Below are 18,498 nucleotides of genomic sequence, written 5' to 3' on the forward strand. Positions count from 1 at the left end.
TTGAAGTTACATTGCTTTTGAGAATAGCTTTTAAAAATTTTATAACACTCAATTCACCAATTCTTGAGTGATACTCTTATCACACAAATAACACCTTAATTACCACCTTTCATGCTCTCTTTAATAGCCCTTTTAAACTTTAGATGGTCCCGGAATAATTTGAGACCATCATCCTGGTCTCAAGATTTGTTGCCCACCCCAGGTCAATTCCACAATCTCTAAAAATATTCACACTTTAGACCCCGGAAAATTAGAATCTTTTTAATCCCTGCTAACCTCTGACCATTTCTTGGGCCTCCATATCTCATGTCATATTTTATGCTATAAATTTTTAAGATGTTAAACCTTGCTTGCCCTAAACCTTCACAATATTTTTCCCAGGTTCCAGACAATTCTCTTCCTCAACATTAACAAAAAAGTAAATCATATGCAAAAAAAAAAAAAAAACAAACAAACAAACAAACAATGAGACAGCTTAATGTCCCAAAACTTCCCGTTTTCAACATGATATTGGATCATTTGAGAGAGTACTTCAGCCGCCCTAAAGAATAAGGTGAGAAGGGACCACTCGTTCCAATTGTGGGATATATTCCTGCCCAATTCAAATGTTAATGAAAATCAGCAAACAATTGCAACATATATACTCTTCCATAAGTAAAAGCCTATCATTTTCTCTGATAAAATAAGAAATAATCAGAAAAAGTGTGACTAAAAAAGTACATATATTAATGAAAAAGGAGGAAAAGAAAGGCAAAAGGACATCATACCAAAATTGAGGTATTGTCTTACAAACCACGAACCATCCCTTCACCAATACTATCAACAAGATCAGAAATCTTGCCATGAAAAATTGGATAGTCAACTTCGAGCACATGTATAGTGAAGCTAATGGATGCGCAAATTGGCTTGCCCGACAAGCTTCGAATGATAATTTTGCTATTACAATTTTCAATGAGTTACCATTTGGGCACAAAAATTGTATGATTTCTGACATGATTATTTTTCCCTGCACAGTTTTCCTTGGTCTCCTATTCCAGCATATATATAAACCTCAAACTAGTTCAAAATCATAAACCATTCAAAAACATAGGATGCTGAAAAATGTTTCAAGGAAATACGAGATACCATTGACTGTGTCAAGATCTGAGCATAGCCACCACCCCCACCCAGAAAAAAACTGAAATAAAATAGATACATGAATTATTGTTATAGATCTTATGAAAGTAATTACACTCTTTGATACATGATTGCAATAAAAGGAGATGATTGTAATAAAAGGAGAGAGAAATTGATAAGTCCTTAGGTGAGGTCTACATATAAGTGGGATTGGGTAGTTTGTAATTAGGCTATGTGAATAATGAATTCAATGGAATTGTGTTGGTCTCCTATTTCTCGTCTCTCTCTGTTCTATCATTCCTTCTCTAACCCTCCGTCTTCTTCTCTCATTTCCTATCTTTCTTTTACAATACAACAAGCCTTATCCCACTAGGTAAGGTTGGTTATGTAGATTGCACAAAGCCATTGTGAAATATAAATTGCAAAATAAGTAGACTGTGGTATAGTTTTACAGAATATGAAGGTCATGAGTCTAAACATTTACCTCATAGTGGAAGCACATCACAGCCAGGTACAAAATATACTATGCTGAAAATTGTATCAAAAATTCATTCCAAAAAATAAAAATTTCATCAAAGATACATGAGAATTCATCATTTTCTTTAATACCAGAGCAATTCCCAAAAATATCCTGAAACATAAATTAAATAGATTAAATTCTTTATATAAGTCATATGAAACTAATTACGTTATACAAGCAAATAATGAGGTAACTAAATTTCATATTGTAGCGCCAAAAAATCCCCTTTTTCTGGTAGACTTACGATGTCCAAATATTCAAATGGAAAGGTGTTGGAAGATTTCTCAACAAAAAATATTTATTGTATCATCCAAACGTTGATTGTTGAAGCATGAATTAAAACCAGCAAACCAGTAAAAATAGGTTTTGGCAGGTACAATATGTGTTATATATCATTCCGAGATTAATAAAGTGCTAAAAAAAAAATGCTACCTATAGGTTTGTAGCAACACTCAAATTTTGTTCACTTTGATGCGCATCATGTTAAGAACATATCAAAGTTCTCCTCTTTGGAATCAAGATATAAATGAGGAAGATATATGCAAGTCAGTATGAATAGAGATAAAGATTGTCAGAAACAAAGTAACAAAGATCACACCTCAATAAGCACGCACCCTCTACATTAATTCCGGTTCTTTTCCAATGACTAACCAGTCTCTAAGGCTATCAGTCAAATTCCCATGATTGTAACATCAATGTATGAAAAAATATATCTCAAGATGTTCATACATATATACCATAATAAAATTCAGCCATAGCAATAACTAGAAACGGAAGTCAGAAAGAATATGTACTCCAGTCAAGACAGCAAAAAGGGATAGTTCTGATCGGACATCAATATAGAAACTGTTCTGGCTTTTGTGCCATCATGAGATAAAGCTTCTTGTTATCGTTGCTAGTTGAAAATAAACATGCAAAATTATTTGTAATTTAAGAAGGAAGAATATATCATGAGACCACAAATATATTCATCACAGCAAAAAAAAAAAAAATTATCACGGGAAAAAAATAACATCAAGACTAGATAGAAAATAATATATTCAGTTATCACAGCCACCTCGATTGTAAACAACCTCGGACTATCCCAGTCTCTACAACTATCAGACAATTCTAATGTAATGAATCTGAGTAAACTAAAGAAATTGAGTGTTTCCAAATGACAAAATTTTTAATAACGATAACAGAGAAATAGATACATGACATACTTTAAGCACGTATTTTCTCTTGAATCCTTCAAATACAGAAACTGTTCTGGTTTTTCTGTCATCAATTGTTGAAAATATGCCTGCAACATTATTCATTCTATAAGAAAGAAAGAAAGAAAATACAAGGTGACCACAAATATATCCTTCAATGCAAAAAAAGAAAAAAGAAAAGAAGAAGAAGAAGAAAAGCAGCAGCAACTTCAATAGTAACAATTAAAAAGAAAAAAAAAATATCATATGTATAAAAAGAGCAATTACGAAGATGGAGTTATAACATACTTGAAGCAAATCTTTGTCTCTTGCTAAAAACAAAGTCAAAGCATCTAATCTAATAAAATTTAAAAAAAAAAAAAAGAATCACTGAAAATTTTAGTCAGGTTGTGTCTCCCGTCTTAGCAAGCTAATTTAAAAAAGAGAAGCTTATAACTTCATTACTTGAACAGAAACAGAAACGACCACAGCACATTATTGAAGAAATTGAACATACTTCAAACCATACCATCTAATTGCAAGTATTTCTTTTCACTGTGCTTTTGAAATTAGCTTGAACAAGCAACAAAAATGAATATGTTAGCTTGACCTTACTTCAACAGGACTTTGAAATCATCATCTGAGAACACCAAGAACTGATGGCAAAACACTGCAAAATGTCCAACTCCATCTGTAATCTCTATAATAGATCAATCAGAAAATGGGGGCAAAGCTACACGAAGTAAAGAACAATAGAGTAGATAAGAATAATCAACAAGCCATTAATTGAGAAGTCTTACTTCTTGTTATCATAAAATCGAGTTAACACCATGATGGCTTCCAAGACCATAAAATTTCCCCCTCCAAAATGGTATATTTGACAAACTCATGCAACAATCACACAATTTGTTCATTACGGGTGAGAAAATTTCAATTAAGATGCAAGATTCAGGACAAAATGGATGGAAGAGATAGAAAGTGATATTTGAGTTCTAGAAATCGAAGAAAGAAAGAAAGATATAGGAAAGAGAAAGGAAAGTCAGAGTTATTGAACCAAATAAAGAGAGATAAAGTTAACAGAAAGAGAGGTCTGCATTTTCTGACAGTTTGAATTTGATGTGTTTATTGTGATTTGATAAAATAGATTAAAAGGGGGGCATTGAAATGTAACAGAATTTTAATAGGGGTAAGCTGTAAACATGAGTTAGCATCATAACAATTAAAAAAGTATTAGCTAAGAAAAATAAACAAAACAAAGGATACCTACATTAATGCAAACACAACACCATAATAAGATGAAAGGCAACATGGCTTACTGTATTGCTTCTAAAGCAAATTAGCTACCAAGAGATTTAAGAAATATGCTGTTGATTCATATACCTTAGACCTCCTTTGCAGTAATAATAAAGAACAGACTGTAATATAACTTTTATCATTTGTAATCCACTTCATTGTAACCCAATCAAAACAACTTTAAGAGAAATTAATAGTAAATTTCCATCTTTAAAAGATTCGCAGGCAAAATTAATCATAAAAACATATAACCATGTCAAAACATGAATTTTACTCAGGAAGTGCTATCACATTTTATGTTCAAGTCCAGGCTAGAACCTTTCTATTTGAATGCATTCTCTCATAACCTCCTCATCACCAGTAGTCATTGCAGGAACATTCCCCATTAACAAAGTGATGAAAACGATTAGCATCTCTAACAATAATCTCCCTCTTAACTATCTTTGATATGTATTTAGTAACATTGTGACAATCAGCACAAACACGAAGGTTCTTTGTAATCCTAAGAGAACTTCCATATGGTGTGCTTAAAAGACCGAATGCTATAGCCAATCTCTCACTATGTCCCCAAAGCAACTTCACCTTCATTGGCTCATCCACATCACGAAGAACACAACTTGTATCAGGCACATAACCACAAGCTTCAACCTCAGCTCTCAAATTTTCTAATAACTCATAAATGTCTTCCCACTTAGGATGTGAATCATCACCAGCAAAAAATGAGTATATCTGGCTTTCCACTTCAATCAAACTATAAGCAGGTGTTTTCCACAGGCCCCTAGTTCTCATGAGGTTTCTTATGTAATTTACACATTCCCATCTTTTTACCTGGGCATATATATTTGATAGCTTGACATAAATTCCAGAATTATAGTAGTCTAGAGAGAGTAATCTATCTGCTACTTGTATGCCCATATCCATGTTCTTATGGGTCTGGCAACCACTGAGCAAAGCTTCAAGCACATCAGTGCTAGGTTCAAAGGGCAATTGTTTTACCAATGCCTCAGCTTCTTGGAGACGGCCAGCTCGACTAAGAAGATCCACTAGGCAAGCATAGTGCTTTTCAGTAGGCTTAATGTTATGATCTCTTTCCATACTATGAAATAAAGTCTTACCCTCCTCAATAAGTCCTGAGTGGCTGCAGGCAGCTAGGAGAGAAACAAATGTAGTATGATTTGGCTCAAGGCCTTCTTTCATCATTCTATCATAGACACCAATAGCATGATGTCCATGACCATGCATGCCATAACCCATAATCATAGAGTTACAAAATATAACATCTTTCAAATGGAATCCATAATTGAACAGTATCTCAGCTGAGATAAGTTTACCACATTTGGCATACATATCAATCAAGGCTGACATATTAACAGCATTGAATGCATAATCATGCCGGATTAAGTGAGCATGGATGCTCATACCTTTCTTGAGAGATCCCATGTGAGCACAACAATGCACTAGACTAACAAGAGTGGCTGAATTGGCTGACACATTCTCTTCTTGCATCTGAATAAAAAATTTCAGGGCATCTTCTGAATATCCGTTTTGCGATAAACCGACTAGCATAGCAGTCCAAGTAATTACATTCCTTTCTTTCATTCTTCCAAAAACAGTAGTCGCCTGCTTGGTGGCACCACATTTAGAGTACATGTCAACAATTGCAGTGGACAAAACTAGATTTGATTCAAGTCCTTTTCTTATGATGCATGCATGGAGGATCTTTCCACTGTCCAAATTACATGTTTGAGAACAACCCTGAATAAGGCTCACCAAGGTTCCTGAATCAAATGAAGCACCACTAAGAACCATTCTATGAAAGAGCGAAAATGATTCATGTATCATACCATTTTCAACATATCCTGAAATCATGGCATTCCAAGAAACCAAATTTCTACCAGACATGCTATTGAAAACCCAACAAGCACTTTCAATGTCTCCCATTTTACAATACATATCAAGCAAAGCAGTAAGCACCATAACATCATCACCCATCCCTAATGCAAGGACACAACCATGAACACATCTTCCAAGCTTGAGAAGTCCACTTTCCCCACACGCCTTAAGTAAGCTCGCCATAGTTACTGGACTAGGACAAATTTTATTACCTATCATATTAAAAAACATTCCAATTGCCTCCTGAAAGAAGCATTGCTGCACATAACCTCCAATAATTGAATTCCAACAAACAACATCTCTTTCAGGCATTTGATCAAATAATCTCCGTGCTTCATCAAGATAACCAGATTTTGCCAAAAAATTAATCATTGAACTGCCAAAATATGGGTCTAAATGAAACCCTCTCACAACAGCTCTCTTATATATTTCCATCCCGGTTTCTTTATCCAATAAGCCACTACAAGCCTTAAGAGCAAAATTGCATGTATAGCTATCAATTTCAATATTACGAGAGCCCATCATTTTGAAAAGCTGAAGAGCCTCCTTGTATTGCTGGTTTTTGGTGTACCCAGCAACCATGGCATTGCAAAGAATGGTTTTTGGATGAGAAATTTGATCAAAAACTTGACGGCCAATATTGAGAAGGCCCAAATCAGAATAGGCATTAATAAGTTTGGATACCACAAAGTGATCAGTAAATGCTGAGTTCGTAATAATCCGTGCATGGATGGATTTGACATGGACAAGGTTCTTTGAGATTCCCTGCAAGAGTGAAGAGATGTTGTAGACCATGGGAAGAGATTGGTTGAATGGGGCATCTTTAACAGAAGCAAAGCTTGAAAATGCAGAGGTGTGAACGAGCCCGCAGGTGAATCTGACGTGCACATAAGATAAAACATGAACCAAAAGAGAAGAAAGTGGGGATGATGTCAGGTAATTTTTCTTCTAAATTCATAACTCATTCACGTTTTTGAGACGGTGTGGGTGAGGAAAGTAAAACCACAACATCATTATGCCTATCTTCAATTGAATTAGCCACAAGCTTCACAGGATCAAAGCCATTCATTTCTCACCACATAACCTCCTTCCCTTTATATACCTGCTTCGGCCGCATCTCCAAGACCTTCTTCTTCTGCCCTAGTCATCATTCAGATGGCAACCAATTAACATCACTCTACCTCAACCAAACTTTGATTTTATGTGTCAAGACCAAAATAAATATATATAAAAAATAATTCTAAGAATCCAAAGCACCGAGGAAAAAACCCATTGGCAAGAAAGCGTCAGAGTCCACAAGCTTACTGCGGCCATCAAGAATTGGCTAGGCATTGTTCAGCCAAAATATTAGTCGGCTAATCAAAATTAAATTTTTAAGCTCAAATTAATTTTCATGAAGTCCAGATAATTCTAATGTAGCCAAATTAACTTGTATGAGCCTATTTGTAATTATCAGGTCTCAAAATAACTTCCACTAACTAAATTCCAATAAACCAAAGCAGTGAATATTCAAGAAAATAAGGAGGTTACCAAAGGAAATTATCAAGTTAGAGCAGTTAACGATGAACATGCAAAGTGAAGGGTTGAGCTTGAAAAACCGCCATCAAGTTGTGCGAATAAAAGAAGCAAAGTAGACATCCCAGAGGACATATATCTCAACGCAACGATCAACACATAAACACCATTATTGCATCAGTTTAGCATTTAGCTAGGCATGTTTTACCTTTAGTTTTTTATCAATTCCCCAGCTTTGTGTAACTTTCCTGATGGATCAGTCACCTTTTCTTGTATTTAGTTTTAGTTCCCTGTAAACATTTTGTTCTCTTCATGTATTAAATTTGCAAACTTATTTCAAAATTTGTGATTTGCTCACAAATTGATCTATTAGAATTAACTCCTATGATATTTTGATAAAAAGCTACCAAAGAGTGTAGAAGCTTAAGAGCAATGACTCCTATGATATTTTACTCAACCTAGCCGAAGCAATCAGACTCCATACCATACCAGAGATAATGATTTCGAAGCACTTACCTGAAACTTGAACAATTAACTCTCACAAAGGAAACAGAAATGAGCTCTTGCAATGACCAGTAACTGAAGCACAAACGGCGCGGCGGAAATCCTATTACTCAGCAAAGCACGAGAACAGTGATGAGAAGAGAAAATGGCAGTGGCCAGTCATGGGGTTCAACAAAGCTTCGAAGCTTCAAAGAATCACAGTGGATGGCAAGGGGAGAATGGTTACCGCGACGAGAGGAGACAGTGGTGAACGGACGGAGCAAATAGAGCTGAGCAAGGAAGACGTCGGCCTCTGAAATAGAGAGGGAGGGAGGACGATACAGGAGAGAGATACATCGGCGACGATGGATGGCGGACTAGGAGCGGCGGACGGTGCAACGGACAGAAACGACGGTCACCATGAGGAAAAGCAGCCGGCTAAATGGAGAGGTGAAGTATTTTTCTTTTTTTTTTTTATTTAATTAGAGAGGTGAAGTATCTTACCTTTTGTAAATTGCATTAAAATTACTCTTCCTCGTACAATGAAAATACTGTTTTTTCTACAATAAAAGATTATTTAATGTTTTAATATATGTTTTTTATAATTATTATAACACAAAAAACTTTACTCCCTTCATTTAAAAATATAAGATATTTTTAACTAAATCTTACCCTTAATAAAGTAGTGACCTACTTTCAAATTAGCACTATTTTTTTATATTTACATCTATTAAACACCTTATAATAAATATACACTCATTCATCAATAGAAACACTTTTTTAAAAAAAGTCAATGATTACATCTTAAAAGATTAAAAATATATTACATTTATAAACATCTAACTTTTTAAAAAATACCTTGTATTTTTAAATGAAAAGAGAAATTGTGTGTACCAAAAAGAATATAATTTATAATTCTGCTTGTAAATCATGAAGCAAATGGGTATGAATTCTCTCCTCTTCCTTCCTATCATCTTCCATTCTTTTTCATTTTTAACCATTAAATTAACATTTAGATGGTTTAGATTTGATTTCCTATAAAATTATTATTAAAATATTAAATTATAAAAAATATAAAATATATTTGAGAAAAATTCAGCACCCCAAAACATAAAATATTTTAATAAAAATAAAGTTTTATTAATTATATTTTTTAAATATTACACTTTTCATTATATTCTCTCTATCTAATTTTCTTTGATAAATGGAACATTAAAAAAATAATTTTTTTGCTTTAAACCCATGAGCTGCATGGGCTGGAATGGAGGAGACTTGGGGTTGTTTAGTTTTTTTTTTCTTATTTTTTATTTTCAAAATTATTTTGTTATACAATTTTTGGAATTGTTTTTCAAAACAAAATGAAAATAGTTGTGCTAATTTAATAACCATTTTAAAATTGAAAAAAGTTAAATGGCAATTTGGACACTCAACTATAGGTTTAGGGGTATTTTGAACTTTAGTACATAATTGGTATATTTTAAACTTTCAGCAACTAAACTTAAGGCATCATTGGCCCTACTGTTAAATTGTTCCTAAAATCTATTAAAGGGTAATAAGTGGCAACATCTTTTTTTGTTATTGTTGGTTGGCAAGGATGAAGTTATAATTCTTAGCCAACTCGTTGCATCCCACCCACTTTATTTATTTATCCTCACCCACCTCCCTTCCTCTGCCATTTCCTCACTCAGATTCAACAACGAGGTGCAGAGACTAAAAAGGGGATGGTTGTTTCCTCATCATCATCGTTGTTCGTAAGCAAAAGGAGGAAGCTTGGACTCTTAAAGCAACAAAATTATGAAGGTGTTGCTAGATGCTATCATTATGAGATCGTGGTGCTTCATTGGACTCCATAGAGTGAGGCTAACCCTGGGAGTTAGCCTAAATTATAGGTGCCAAAATTATAATCAGGTATCCATAAATTGGAGGTTCTTTCTTTGTTCCTTTTGGGTTTGATTAGTGAATGATCCCCTGCAAACTAGGATCTTTAATGTGACAAGGAAGATGTGGGTGTAATATCCCATGATTTGATCTAAGGGTTAAACTAATTAACTAAGAAGTTTAATTAATTAATTGAGGTAATTGGAAGTTAATTGGGGAGTTTAGGTAGCCATTTGGGTTCATTAGATCTTATATAGGTTTTAGAATAAGGCTTGAGAAGCTATTTGGCCATCTTGGCCTAAATTGTTGGGCCTAAGTGAGGCTACTCGTTTTGGACTATTTATCGTGGTAGATGATGCATTTTAAATCTCAAGTTTGTAGTTCAAAACAATAGAAAATAAGAGAGTTTGAGAGGATGGATAGTAGGAGACAAGAGAGGCTTAGCTAGGGTTCCATTTTGGTTTTAGTCTTCTAATTCTTTGGATAAGCTTCCATTCTCTCTTTTCTTCTCCTTCTATACATTTTTTCTTAAGTTTTCTGAAATGGGGAGCTTAGATCCAAATTGTTGTTGAAGTCCAGCCATGCATATGACTTCTTTGGAATCTAATGATGATTTTCTACCTTTCTAATCTTGAGTAATTGTAGTTGGCAGCATTTAATGCTATCAATGAGGGGTTTAGAGTTAACCCTAATGATACATATTTAAGTTTAAGTTAATAAGGTTGGCTAAAAGTGTTTGTTAAGCTTAATAAAAATTAAATAAGCTAATGAAAGTGAGAAATGGGGTTGATTTTAGTTAATCATGTTTAATGAGGGTGTTGGGTCTTAATTGTGATTAAGGGTTAATTAATAATAACTAATTATTAATATTAATTATTAGCCATTGATTGTAGAGTAATTATTTTTGAAGCTTGCATTGGTAGGGAACTTCCTCAATAAATCCTAATTTTACTCTTGAGAGTGGTAAATCCAAGAATTAAAATAAACAGGAGTTTAATTTTTAGGGGCTTTTACACATATAGGTCATATCATAAGATTAAATAAAAGAAAGTCTATCCTTTCTTAAATTTTAAAAGTGACCTTTTTAATATTTGTTTATATTTAATTTACAAAACTGCCTTTTTTAAAATTACAACACTTTGTTTTCTTTACAAACACCAAAAGAGACTCAAAATGTGAGAAATCAGCGAATGATAGAGATAAACGCGACCTTTAATCACGATGGAAGAAACAATTCGAAGATGAAAGAAAGCAAAGTAGTATGAGCGATCCACAGTTATGACAGCGAAAGACAAATGCTAGGTAAGAGACATCGATACTACTCGACAGAACAAAGCACACTGACGGGGAAACAGAACTACAGATTCATGATTTTTTATTTTATTAATTTAGGTATTTGATTTTCTATAATAAGCTAAGAGTCCAAAATTTTTATGGATTGTATTTTATCCGTTTTTGGCAAATAATTATGTGTTATTGGGCTTAACTTCATCAACCCCTACCAACTTCATTAAACTTTCCTAGGATTGTTAATGTCACCCAACAACTCCAACATTCACATTTAATGCCCTAATTTCGGATATAGATGAGGCTCACTAATTAAAAGTGTGTAAAACCCTCAATCATTAGTTTAAATTACTCAAACAACTCCCATTAACTCTATTTGAGTCAATGGGTTCAAAAACCTTATTTATATAGACCAAAATTCAACCCCACACTGCAAAGCTTAGCTTCAAAATAGTATAGAAGGAAGGAAAAAGGGTGGGAAAGACTTACCTTAGTGATTAGGAATAACAAATCCTCCTAAATCCTTCAAAATGTCATGCCCCAGCAAAGTACAATTTGTGCCCTTCATTTTCTTTCTATTCCTTCTTCTGTTTTTCAAGTGTTGCATGTTCTGATTTATCGAAAAATCTAACCATGCACCACACTGCATGTAGCCATGCTATAACGGATGGTACTAAGAGGGACTTTTTCCTATTATATAATGCATCGAGGCTTGTGTAGCATATGTTGCTACATGTGGTACAGCAAGAGGACCCCTGAGTTCTCTTCTCCCTTCAAGCTCGAGTGGCCCAACTTTTGCTTCAAACTTTATCTTCACGCTGCAGCCACATGCCAATGAGGCTCATTAACCTTTGCTAACCATTTTCTAACTTTAGTTTACTTAATTAAACTTGATTATCTCTTTAATTAATTAAAGGATTAAAATTTGAAATGTCACAGGTGGAAGGTCAAACGGAAAGGGGGGGAGAGAGAGGAGAGGCAATGTTGTCCATGAATAGAGGTGGGGAAAGGCCTGACACTATGAGTGGCCCTTGACTGACTTGAGCCTAAAATAGCCAAGTCAAATGCCCAATTATCCTAAAATGATTTCATATGCAAAGCCTAACTCTTGAATTCATTGGCCCAGGGGCATAAGATTTCAAGCCCTTTTATTTGTTTTCTGACTTTTATTATTAGCTTATTAAAGTAGCAAATCATTGTCTAAATTTTCTAAAATCAAACCAAACCATTGCTTTGCTTGTCCGAAGATAAATAAATTAAATTGTCTTATGAGTACACTGATGAGGATTGAGGAGAGATGACTAAATAAGAATGAGTGAGTGTGAATGAAGTGGCTAGGCTAGGTAGGGCTTTTTTTTTAGAAAAAAAAATACATATAGATCCCATGAAATAGACTTATTTACAAATAAGTTCTATAAAATTTATAAACCATAGTTAAGTTTTTTTTTTTGAGATCTGAGTGTAATTTAAAATTATAGTACAAAGACATAAAAATACATTACATCAATAGAGTAATTTATAATTACTTTATCAGTAATTTACAACTATCATTTCAATATTTTATAAATATAATTTCACATATTTAATAGTTAAACATAAAAATAGAGTAAAACATAAAAATAGTGAAGATAATGATGATAAGGGTGAAAAAATTAACCTCACCACCAGCTAAAGTTTCCATAATTCAAAGTCAAAATAAGCTTCAAATATTATTGCCAATGGTGTTAAAGTTCAAATGTTTAGAATTTACTGTACTAGGACCATACTTTTTTTTTTGGATATTAAATCAGAGTCACATTTAATTTATATTTGCTTCTAATAACATGAGTCCAAAGGGCCTCCTTGTCATTAACCAAACCACACCCAGTTTTCATGAGAAAAACATTGTTCTGTAACTTACCATAAAAAATATCCAGCTCTTCTATCGGTCTCATCACAGACATTTATCAGCAAGCTAGTTGTTTGCATGGAATATAAAGGAATAGCTTTGACTACAGAAGAGACAAGCATATGTCTTTCCAGAAACGCATTGGCGCTCATCAGAATGTGCTCATCACCCTGTAAGGGTGATCTGGCCCTTCATTCCTACTTCAAATGATATCTGCTATGATCTAAAATTATTTTTTTAATATTTTTATGTTATATTTATTAAAACAAAAATGGATAAAGTATATATTTAAATCTTTAATTTTATACAAGGTTTCATTTTAGTCCCTTAATTTTATAAAATATCTTTTTAGTTCTATAACTCTAATACCATTAGTTTCATTCCAACAAATTTTTATATTGAACTTTTAAATATTGACAAAACATTCTCAAATATTGATATATTAAGTTTAATTTTTTCAAAATAATAATAATTGACTCAAACAATAATTATTTAAAACTAATATGTTAGAGTCAAAGGACTAAAAAAAATATTTTTTAAAATTAAGGGATTAAAATTAAAACCTTATATAAAGTTAGAGGACTAAAAGTATACTTTAACCAATAAAAATTATAAAAAAATTATTATATTAAATATGCACTATTTTTTATGCTTATTAGAGGATAAATATTATGGTACTCATCACCCCTCATAAAATTTGGCTAGTCAAACTTTAAGTTTTTTATTTTATTTTATATTTATTAAAATAAACATTAGTAAAAAAATAGAAATTTTTAGTATATCTATTTATTACTAATCTGGCTAGTGCAAATTTAATCTATATGACCCAATTTAATATTAATTTTTATAAATTAACTATCTAAATAAACTTTGAACAGTATAGATATAATCTGAAAGGTTCAATTTAATATTAAAAATTTTATAATTTTAACTAATTAACCATCTAGATATACTCTGGATAGTTCATATTTAATATTATAATTTTTTTATAATTTTTACTTTGATAAATATAATATAAACAAAATTTTATATCAACAGGAGAGATCGTCTAAGAAAAAAAAAATGAAGGCGCCAGATCATTCCATAAGGGTGATGAGTCTTCCAATTACTTAATCTCTGTTTGACTTTGTCAACGGCAAACTGATAAGTGTCATTGTTTACCTGATCATGATGCAAAGGAACCAGATATTTTCCAAGATCAGTGGCAACAGAGAAACCCAGAAGCTCACTAAGCTGAGTGGCTCGACTATGATTAGCGTCGTTAGAGAAGACGACCCGAGTCTTAGGTCTTAGCTTGACTCACTTTTTGCCCAGAAACATTGCAAAAGAAAGATAAGGAGAAATAAGATCACTTGCCTTAATCCATGTGACAAAGTGAATTCTTCTGTCTTGTTTCCTTCCCAAAGAATACTAAGGTTAGAAGTAGAGAAAATTAACCATTTGATTTCTATAATTTTTACCCAATCGTAATGCGGTTTTTGAATTTTAATTTATTATAACTCAATCTTTATATTTTTAATTCGATTGTAACTCGATCTCTAAATTTTACCTCTTATAATTTAGTCCCTATAGTTTCAACTACTTAAATATTGGTTCATATATTTTAAAAAATACAATTGTAAATATTAAAATTATGTTAAAATTTGTTACTAATATTTTAAATTATTAAATCCTTTCAATTTTTATAAATATTAAAATTTCAAAATATATTTAATATTTACAATTTTTTTAATATAGAGATCAAATAAGTGGTTGAAACTATGAGGATTAAATTATAAAAGGCAAAGTTTAGGAATTAAGTTGCAATTGAGTTAAAAATATAAGAACCGAATTACAACAAGTAAAAGTTTGATGACTGACAATAAGGTCAAAACTACATAGATCAAATGATTAATTTTCTTATTTAAAAGTAAATAAACAATGCCTAAGAATATACCCAATGTTTTGAGGAAAATTCAATTCAAGTAAACAGCCAAGAACAAAGTCATAGGGTAAGCTTTCTCCAAATTAATCTTAATTTCCATAAAGCTTTTCTTTCCTCTCATATTTCTCATGGATTGATTGTGAATTAATTCCTAGGTAATAGTAACATTATCAAACCCAAGCCTACTAGTAGGGTTACACAAAGGTCTAGACGAGACTGGCTTTCAGCCTAATTTAAAGTATGATCTCTTTTATGAAAAAGATTGAATTATACAACCCATAGTCCGTTCTAATCTAGTAATAATCCGAAGATTAACAGAACTAAACTTTGTTTTATAGAACTAGAAGACTGGTCTTGTTAGTCTAATACTCACGTAGCTTTTTTTTCCCTTTATGAGAGGTAATAATCCATTTTAACCTAATAAACTAAATTAAGATAATAAAAATACTTATAATCATAATAAATCCATAATGATTTCCAACAACAAGAAAAAAATATTTTAATTACAATCCAAGTGGTCCAGATTATTAAATCATTAGTCTGAGTGTGCAACCATGTCAAGAACCAGACTTAGTAAATTATTGATAGTCTTAACTTATTATTATAAATAATTAATAAATTAATTAAAATCATATCAAATAAATTTAATAGGACAAGACTAGACCAAGTAGTCTAGATGTACAGTCTCCTATCCAGTCCAACTTGAAAAAACAATCAAGTTTTAAAATAGTCCACTCACCTTGCTCAATTTCGTTCAGCTTCAATTTTATTTTATTTTCACCTAGCATACCCTTGAGCATAGAAATAGTTTTTGTCACCCCACATAAACGTCCATTCACAAAACTCGCATTTATGTTGAGTGAAAGAAGCTAACCCTCACAATATAGTAAACTAAGATTCACATAATCGTCTCTAATAAAAGGATAAGGAAATCGTTCTTTGGATCGTCTACCTTTATTATCTTCCTCTTCAAATAATTCACAACTTTGAATAAAATTGACTAATTATTTAAAAAATAAAATAAAAAGGTAATTAATAGATCAGACCAGGGTAAAATTTGTAAAATTCATTGATATCCAATTTAACTTGTAATTAAAACAATGTCATAATAGTTAGGTGGTTCTGCGCTTAGACTTTCTCATGCAAGAAGTAAAAAAAGATGCAAAATAATAAGTGGGGTAAAAAGAGACAAGAAAATGGCAATAATAGAAAGAATCTTATAATTTCATCAAAGCATAATTGGAATACAATAGTATACATATAGCTGTGTCCAAAGTACAAACAGAATACCAACTGTCTCTGCTATTTAAAAAAAAAAAAAACAATTCCAATTGTCCCAATTATCCCTAATCATTTAACATTAAAGGCAATTTGCCCCCTAATTATCCTCAGGCTAACTCTTAAAATTTTAAATCCACCCACAAGAATATAGAATTTTGCTTTTTTAGGTGAACTACTTCAATGAGGAGACTTAATGGAAATCTGGACTAATCTAGATCAAGATTGAGAATATTACAATAGTTGACAAAACTCTCCCAAGACTTAAATTTAAGACCTTATACTAAAATCTCCTGCGAGATGAACAAACACTAGTTATACATATAGCATCCACATCTCTAAATATATGTGATACCCATTATCTTTTCTTTCTTTGTTTTTGTTTTTTTTTTCTTTTTTTGCTTTTTTTGCTTTTTGTTTTTTTTTTTTTTGCTTCTCTATCATTCTTTAGGCATTCTTTGGATAAGGAGTGGAAGAAGAATGTTGTAGAAGTTAGCAGAATTGAAGACAGAATTATTTCCTTAAAAATGATAATTGGACGTGAAACTGTTAATATTGTTAGCGCTTATGCGCCGCAAGTCGGGACAGAAGCTAATCTTAAGGAATTATTTTGGAAGGATCTGGAGGGGTTGATTCGACACATACCACAGAGTGAAAAGATTTTTATTGGAGGAGACTTTAATGGGCATGTTGGGAGGGAGGCTGGTCAGTATACGAGAGTGCATGGTGGTTTTGGTTTTGGAGAGCTAAACAATGAAGGCCAAACTCTTCTTGATTTCTCATTGGCGTATGATTTTAAGATTGCCAACACTTGTTTCAAGAAGAGAGATGAGCATCTCATCACTTATAAAAGTGGAGCTTCAAAGTCACAGATTGATTTTCTTTTGGTTAGGAACACAAATAGAAGACTTTGTAAAAATTGCAAGGTGATCCCCGGAGATGTTATAACGACACAACATAGGGTCCTAGTCCTTGATGTGTGTATTATGAGTAAAATCCAAAAACATCGACAAGTAGTAGCATCAAGGATTAGGTAGTGACAATTAAGAGGTGAGAAGCAAGATATTTTCAAGCGAAATCTTTTAGACAAAAGAATTTGGGAATCTCAGGAAAGTGCTAACATCATGTGGAAGGATATGGTTAAAAAGATACGGGAGGTTGCAAAAGTAGTTTCGGGAGAATCAAAAGGTTCTGGTCCGAGAGATAAGAAGTCTTAGTGGCGGAATAATAGTGTACAGGACAAAATCAAGTATAAGAAGAACTATTTTAAAGCCATACATTTGTGTAATAATGAGAAAAATTGAGAGAGGTACCGTATGGCTAAGAAGGAAACTAAGAAAGCTGTGGGCGAAGCTCGTTCTAAAGCTTTTGAAGAATTTTATAAGAGCCTTGAGACAAAGGAAGGAGAACGAAACATTTATAAGATTGCCAAGAGTAGGGAAAGAAAATCAAGAGATCTAAAACAGGTAAGGTGTATTAAGGATGAAGAGGGAAGAATTTTAGTTACAGATGATGAAATTAAAAATAGATGGGAGACTTACTTTTTCAAACTTTTCAATGATGAAGAGGGTTCATCTAGTAACTTGAAGGATTTAGTAATTGGTGAAGGAGAACAAAATTTGTCATTCTATCGAATAATACGTGATAAGGAGGTAAAGGAAGCTCTTAAGAAAATGACAAATGGTAGAGCCAATGAACCTGATTGTATATCTATCGAAGCGTGGAAATGTTTAGGTGAAGAAGGGGTGAGATGGTTAACTAAGTTATTTAATGTGATCTTACGGTCCAAGAAAATGCCTGATAAGTAGAGGAGAAGTACATTAATTCTTATTTATAAAAATAAAAGAGATATTCAGAATTGTACTAACTATAGAGGGATTAAACTCATGAGCCACACAATGAAATTGTGGGAGAAAGTAATTAAGCACAGGTTGAGATTGGAGACAAGTATTTCTAAGAATTAGTTTGGTTTTATACCAGGTAGATCAACTACAGAGGCGATTTATCTACTAAGGAGATTAATGAAAAAGTATCGTTGTAAAGATAAAGATTTACACATGGTTTTTATTGATTTGGAAAAAGCTTATGATCGTATACCAAGAGAAGTGCTTTGAAAAGCGTTGGAAAAAAAAGGGAGTACGGATTGCTTATATTAAAACCATATAAGATATGTATGAGGGGGTAAAAACTAGTATAATAACGCCTAGTGGTCAAATAAAGGATTTTTCTATAAAGATTGGATTACATC

General features: G+C 32.5%; 1 protein-coding gene across 11 annotated transcripts; it reads right to left on the reverse strand.

Annotated features, from left to right (window-relative positions):
- Nucleotides 1-2,645: 2,645 nt before the first annotated feature.
- LOC129311162 (pentatricopeptide repeat-containing protein At1g11290, chloroplastic-like) lies at nt 2,646-8,392 on the reverse strand. Of its 11 annotated transcripts, none has more exons than XM_054953220.1 (4): nt 8,029-8,392; nt 4,423-7,137; nt 3,422-3,481; nt 2,646-2,921 (listed from the first exon to the last, which is right to left on the reverse strand). In XM_054953220.1, exon 2 carries the CDS (start codon nt 6,790-6,792, stop codon nt 4,459-4,461), a length of 2,334 nt encoding a protein of 777 aa, XP_054809195.1. In that variant the 5' UTR covers nt 6,793-7,137; nt 8,029-8,392; the 3' UTR covers nt 2,646-2,921; nt 3,422-3,481; nt 4,423-4,458. The 11 variants fall into 11 exon arrangements, with proteins under 11 accessions (XP_054809195.1, XP_054809196.1, XP_054809197.1 ...); XM_054953221.1 differs by having other exon boundaries at nt 3,341-3,481; XM_054953222.1 differs by having other exon boundaries at nt 3,422-3,502.
- Between the last annotated feature and the right edge of the window lie 10,106 nt (nt 8,393-18,498).

Source organism: Prosopis cineraria, unplaced genomic scaffold (assembly GCF_029017545.1).
Source record: "Prosopis cineraria cultivar Desert tree isolate PC_DT_omini unplaced genomic scaffold, ASM2901754v1 PC5, whole genome shotgun sequence".
Classification (NCBI taxonomy): Eukaryota; Viridiplantae; Streptophyta; class Magnoliopsida; order Fabales; family Fabaceae; genus Prosopis; species Prosopis cineraria.

Bases quoted from the DNA above. Each gene is read 5' to 3' on its own strand.
- LOC129311162 (XM_054953220.1), bottom strand. From the start codon at position 6,792: ATGGTCTACAACATCTCTTCACTCTTGCAGGGAATCTCAAAGAACCTT.